Genomic DNA, 6,416 nt, shown 5'->3' on the forward strand with positions numbered 1-6,416 from the left:
CCTCTGTCTGTCCTTGAAAGAGATGTGAACAGGCTCTTCAAGAGACAAAACCCCCGGAAAGCTGCTGGACCAGACTCCATCTCCCCATCCTGCCTGAAGCGCTGCGCCGATCAGCTGTCTCCGGTGTTCACAGACATCTTCAACACCTCACTGGAGACATGCAACGTGTCAGCCTGCTTCAAGGCCTCCACCATCATCCCCGTCCCCAAAAAACCAGGGCCCACAGGATTAAATGACTACAGACCCATCGCCCTGACCTCTGTGGTCATGAAATCATTTGAACGCCTGGTCTTGTCCCATATCAAATCCACCACCGGCCCTCTGCTGGACCCCCTGCTGTTCGCCTACAGAGCCAACAGGTCTGTAGACGACGCCGTCAACTTGGCCCTACACTTCATCCTCCAGCACCTGGACTCCGCAGGATCCTACACCAGGATCCTGTTTGTGGACTTCAGTTCTGCCTTCAACACTGTCGTCCCAGCTCTACTTCAGGACAAGCTCTCCCAGCTGAACGTGCCTGACCCCACCTACAGGTGGATCACAGATTTCCTGTCTGACAGGAAGCAGCACGTGAAGCTGGGGAAACACATCTCAGACTTGCGGACAATCAGCACCGGCTCCCCTCAAGGCTGCGTTCTTTCTCCTCTACTCTTCTCCCTGTACACCAACAGCTGCACCTCCAGTCACCAGTCCGTCAAGCTCCTGAAGTTCGTGGACGACACCACCCTCATCGGACTCATCTCTGGAGAGGATGAGATGGTTGTAGACAGTGGAGATGGTTGTAGAGTTCAGGAAGAGCGCAGCCCCACCCGCCCACATCACCCTGTGTGACTCTCCAGTGGACACTGTGGAGTCCTTCCGTTTCCTGGGCTCCATCATCAGCCAGGACCTCCGGTGGGAGCTGAACATCAGCTCCCTCATCAAGAAAGCCCAACAGAGGATGTACTTCCTGAGGCAGCTGAGGAAGTTTAACCTGCCACAAACAATGCTGGTTCACTTCTATACTGCCATCATAGAGTCCATCCTCACCTCCTCCATCACCGTCTGGTACACTGCAGCCTCCACCAAGGACAGACGCAGACTGCAGCGTATCATCCGCTCTGCTGAGAGGGTGATCGGCTGCAACCTCCCATCTCTTCAGGACCTGTACTCCTCCAGGACCCTGAGGAGAGCAGGGAAGATCGCTGCCAACCCCTCCCACCCCGGACACCATCTGTTCGACCCCCTCCCCTCTGGCAGGAGGCTGCAGTCCATCAGGACCAAAACCTCCCACCACAAAAACAGTTTCTTCCCCTCTGCAGTCAACCTGACAAACTTACATTGACCCCCCCCCCGAACACAAACACAAGTTATTCGTTATATTAACATACATCACCCCCTGTCCCCCCTGTGTTACATTAACGCACCCTCCCCCCACTGGACACTTTACTTTATTTTGGACACTGCACTGTTTGTTATTTATCTTATGTTATTTTTATTTTTATTCTTATTTTACCTTTTGTATTCTACATATTTGTTGTCAAAACAATAGGGCCTTCAGACCACGGCAAATTCCTTGTAATGTATGTTCCTTGGCAATAAACAGTTTCTGATTCTGAAGATAGTGGGCAAACAGGCAGTCTTTTATCCTGTTGTTTTGGAACACGAAGACTGCCTCGTATTCCAAATAAGGTTATCCTCACACAGATACATATGTGTGAAGATTCTATTGGATATTGGAATGTAAAGAAGGAAGTATTCCTACATATGTTAATGGTCACATTGTATATACATCATATTTATTCATTGCATATCTTAGAGGAAAACAGTCTATCAATGTGCAGTCTGAACCCAGGTGGCAGCTTATCGACCTCAACCTTGGTCTCCTAGACGATGGAGACAGCTTCACCTTATCAGGACAGCTGCACCATGACCAGACTTTACTTGCAGACAGAGAGTTGAACTATTGCTCTATGCCCTACTACTATTAGGTGTACAACTGACGTGAATGTGACCTGGAGGAACCACTGTGTCATACTACATTTAGCCTAAAGAAGGAAAATTCCCTCACAACTTTGACTTTGGAGAGGTAAGGGATTAAACTGCCAACCCTGTGATAAGTGGTCCTGCTCTACCTGCAGAGTAAAAAGTACCTGTATTCTACCTGTCTGTTTGCATGTGAGTGCTGTTCTCCTTGTTCATGAAACCAACATTTGATTCAGGAAATAATGATCTGTTTCCTACATTTTGTTTTGAAAACGGTGAACTGTAGCTTCTATTCTATCTACCTGATGTCGAAAAAAAACCCCAGCAACAGTTTGTTACCTGGACAAGAATGGTCAATCTGTTTTTGATTTAAGGTGGTCTCAGCAGACAACAGTAGATGTGAGGCTCGTTCAGATGAGCCAGGCCTGCGCAATTCATCTTGAACAAGCCTGTTTTCTATTTAAGGCAGTGTCAGTAGAGAACAGTTGATGTCTTTCCTTTTTAAGGTGATCTCAGCAGACAACAGTCAATGTGTTCTTTACTTAAGGTGGTCTGAGTAGATGTGTGTTCTGTGTAGGGTCAGTAGAGGATTGTGGAATTTGTTTCAGATCTATTTTAAGTGTGTCTGTCTGCAGTAGAAATCCTGTGAGGATTCATTCAGTAGTTAATATTCTGACCGTATATGGACCTGATGGACTCTGTGTGATGGGTACTTAAACTGTCTCACAGAGGAATCTCCTCTACCTCACTTCACTGTCTCCCTTCATTCACCCTCTAATATCTGATTCTACTCTCTTTATTTTCTTTTTATTCAGTTTTATTGTCCATCTACCCATCATGGCCCCCAAGAAACCAGACCAAAAGATGGAAGCAGTTAAACTTTCTCCAGAACCAGAAACTGCTCAAGAACCAGACTTCGACCCACATAGCATCAAGGTCTGTCTGTCTGTCTTTGTCTGTCTGACTGTGTTTTGTCATAATGAATTAGATATGTCAAAGCTTTTTTAAAACTTCCAATCAGTTTAATAGAAACATTGAATAAAATTGTTGTGTTGTGTTCTCCATTCAAATTGTAAAATAACAAAGTTAATTCAGACTAGACGAATGTTGTGGATACAGATGTTTTAACATTAATGTGATATGCATTTTATTTTGGCAGTGTGAGTACATTAATGAACACGAATACAGAGGGTTAATGTTAGAGAGAAGTTATGCCAATACTAAAGCTGGAGGAGTCTGGATGGGTGGACAAAGTTAAACTGCAGGGGGGGCAGAGTGTTCATCAGAGAATGAATAAACAGATTTTATGAATCATCTAAGTGTCTGGGAAACCCCAATTTGAGCTAAGATTTACTCTTAGTGGGGTTAACTCTTCAACTTTTTAACTTTAACTACTGAATATAGCTGTCACATAATTATGTTTATCTACATTTAAGAAATGTGCTCCACAAATGGAACAAAATAAAAATGCTAAAGTGTACTAAAAGTACCTGGAAGAACTAAAGAACAGTACATTCAAGTACTAAGAGAAATGTAATGAAAAAGAATTAAGTTTGATGAATCATTAATTTTATGTAATAAAGGTCATTCATCAGTATGTGCTGATTCCAGATCAGCATTTTCTGTTATTTTTTCAGATTGAGTTCAGCGCTGATCAGATTGAAGGTAAAACAAACAGTCATATATTTTTCATTTGATTAGAACTAGCTGTTTACAGACTGATTTTATTAGTAATCATAGTATGAACCCTGACATGTGTGTAGAGTTTAAAGAAGCCTTCCAGCTCTTTGACCAAACTCCAGAGAATCAGATGAAGATCTCGTTCTCTCAGTGCGGAAATGTGATGAGAGCTCTTGGACAAAATCCAACCAATGCTGAAGTCGTCAGAGTGTTGGGACGCCCCAAATCTGAGGGTGGGCACGCACGCACGCGCACATGCATGCACGCACGTACGCACGTATGTAGAAAACTGGATGTTTCTTTAAAGGGCAAGGAGAATCTTGGGCTGGTAATCCAGGCTGGGTCTAGGGCCAATGGCTGGAGAGATCTGTGGCTGAGGTAGGGAGGGCTTGGGGCCAAGGAGGGCAGATACAGAGTGGGATCCAAGGGAACAAAGCAGGGATCCAGAGCAGGGGAGCAAGGCTGACACAACAGGAGACAGGGGCTAGAGTCAGAGCAGGTGGAACTGCAGGGGAGAGGGAAAAATGTTAGGTTGGTGAAACAAGAAACAACAGGATAGCTATAAGTAGGTAAATTGAGGCTGGAGGCATAGACTAACTGAAGTAGTGACTGTGATCTGACAGCGTGGAAGTAGCTGGGCTGAGTATTAGTCAAGGTCTTGATTGTGGAACAGGTTGCAGCTGGTGGGCTCAGCTCTGACTCCAGCACAGCTGTCTCCACTCACAATCACACATAGGGAGAGAGCCACTCAGGAAGGCACAGGATGGGAGGTACAGGGGCAGGCAGGTCAGAAATCAGAATCAGAAATCAGAAATACTTTATTGATCCCCGGGGGGAAATTGTACAGTACCGGTGCTCCCATTCAAGAGTAGAAAGTAGCATAATTTAGAACTAAAAGTTTGTACAAAATATAAAAATAGGTGAAGTAGCAGGGGCAGATTTGACATTCTTATAATCTATATTTTTAACAGGGATTATGTATATTTTGATAAACATTTTCCTTCAACCAAAAGAAGTTATTTTGAAGCCAAAAATAGTATTATAAAAAAGAAATATAATGATGGATTTCATGTGACCATGAAAGTGTGCAAGAACATACCAATTAATAGAGGAAAATGTTATGCCCCTGTTTTTCCAATTAAAGTAATTGATGGGAGGGTGAATATCCAATGCACCTCAACAAATGGTAAGTGGATATAATGTTTCTGTGAATGACAACGGAACTACCAAGTGTGCACTACATATATATGTGTGTGTGTTAGATTAAATTTGTACCCAACCTTTAAACATTATGTAACAACATATGTTTTCTCTTCTTTATCTATTTTTGAACAGATATGGACAAGAACCTGGTGGACTTTGAGACCTTCCTGCCGATGTTGCAACATGTGGCTCAGTCCAAAGACAAAGTAAGATAATGGTTTTTACCTCTCACAGGACAGAGATCAAGGAGTTCATGTAATTGTAAAAGTATCATTGACTATGTGTATATGTATATGTACATGTATGTGTGTGTGTTAACAGGGGACGTATGCTGATTTTGTTGAAGGCCTAAGAGTTTTTGATAAAGAAGGAAATGGGACGGTGATGGGTGCAGAGCTAAGACATGTTCTGGTCACTCTGGGTACGATGATCACAGTTCATTATGGGTTATGAGACACTATTTCTGAACAAGTGAAATTAAGATGAAATCCTTTGTATGGAAGCATGCACATGATTGTTTAAGTGATGCCATAAGAACTCATAATCTCACAGTCGGTCAGCAGTGATTGGATTTTAGGTGTAAACATTAAAGGGTCCAGTTGTTTGTTATCCAATTCTTATGAACCTGCATTATTCTGTGAATTTTCCCAACTAAGTTTTGTCCTGTGCTTTCTAATCCAAACCCAAGCCTAACATAGTGTTGTGTTTTTATTGCGTTTTTACTTTCATTATGTCCACACAGCCTTAATCCACACTGAGCATGCTCAGACATTGTGACTACATGTTGTGTATGTTCTGTATTATCAGGAGAGAGGATGACAGAAGGAGAAGTTGACAAGCTATTGGCAGGACAGGAAGATGCTAATGGATGTATTAACTATGAAGGTAAAACACAGTGAAAAAATACAAAACACAGATCTGGGAAATAATGACTGATGGAAACTGTTTGTCTTTCAGCTTTTGTCAAGCACGTTATGGCTGGCTGAAACAACATGTGAGTGTGTTCATTAGTGTTTTGATAGAATCAATAGAATCTGGTAACTTCCATACAAAACCAGCCTGTCTGTGTTTCAGGTTGGAGTCTTTGTTCCTGCTGTCTCCTCGTTCACTGCTTTCTTCCTCTGTTCATTCTTTTTCTTGCATCTGCAATTCCTGCTTTTTGGCTGTGAACACTTTTTTGTGTTAAGAATCCAGTGTTTCAATAAAACTTCTAAATATGTTTAACTTTGACTGTTTCAGCTGTGATCCTTGTCAGTCCACTGCAAGAGTGTTCCTAACCCTAACCCTACACATCAGAGGTTAAAGATTAAAAACATTATTGGACACATAGGGGATTAAACAGCATTGGGTAAACAAAGGGTTAAAATAATTGGTATTTGAATTAAACTAAGGAATCAATAAATGTTGATTCATAAAAACACATTTTAAAAGGTATCACCATTACGGGTTAAAAGCTAAAAATAGTATAGAAATATAGGGGATACAAAAGAATCGGTATCCAAAGACTTAAAAAGAATTGGTATTTACATAGAACCTAAGATACAAAGTAATTTATGAATGCGTCAATT

The 6,416-nt window shown here is 42.2% G+C and overlaps 1 protein-coding gene across 1 annotated transcript; it reads left to right on the forward strand.

Moving 5' to 3' along the window:
* Positions 1-2,802: 2,802 nt before the first annotated feature.
* myl4 (myosin, light chain 4, alkali; atrial, embryonic) lies at positions 2,803-5,834 on the forward strand. The gene is made up of 7 exons (XM_070923587.1): positions 2,803-2,901; positions 3,603-3,630; positions 3,729-3,878; positions 4,981-5,054; positions 5,170-5,269; positions 5,656-5,733; positions 5,806-5,834. Exons 1-7 carry the CDS (start codon positions 2,803-2,805, stop codon positions 5,832-5,834), a joined length of 558 nt encoding a protein of 185 aa, XP_070779688.1.
* The last annotated feature ends 582 nt before the right edge of the window (positions 5,835-6,416 follow it).

The sequence above is a fragment of the Enoplosus armatus genome, chromosome 17 (assembly GCF_043641665.1).
Source record: "Enoplosus armatus isolate fEnoArm2 chromosome 17, fEnoArm2.hap1, whole genome shotgun sequence".
Lineage (NCBI taxonomy): Eukaryota > Metazoa > Chordata > Actinopteri > Centrarchiformes > Enoplosidae > Enoplosus > Enoplosus armatus.

Coding starts and splice junctions, on each gene's coding strand:
- myl4 (XM_070923587.1), top strand. CDS start 2,803: ATGGCCCCCAAGAAACCAGACCAAAAGATGGAAGCAGTTAAACTTTCT. Junction 3,879..4,980: donor GGGACGCCCCAAATCTGAGG/GTGGGCACGCAC, acceptor ATTTTTGAACAG/ATATGGACAAGAACCTGGTG. Junction 5,734..5,805: donor TGGATGTATTAACTATGAAG/GTAAAACACAGT, acceptor TTTGTCTTTCAG/CTTTTGTCAAGCACGTTATG.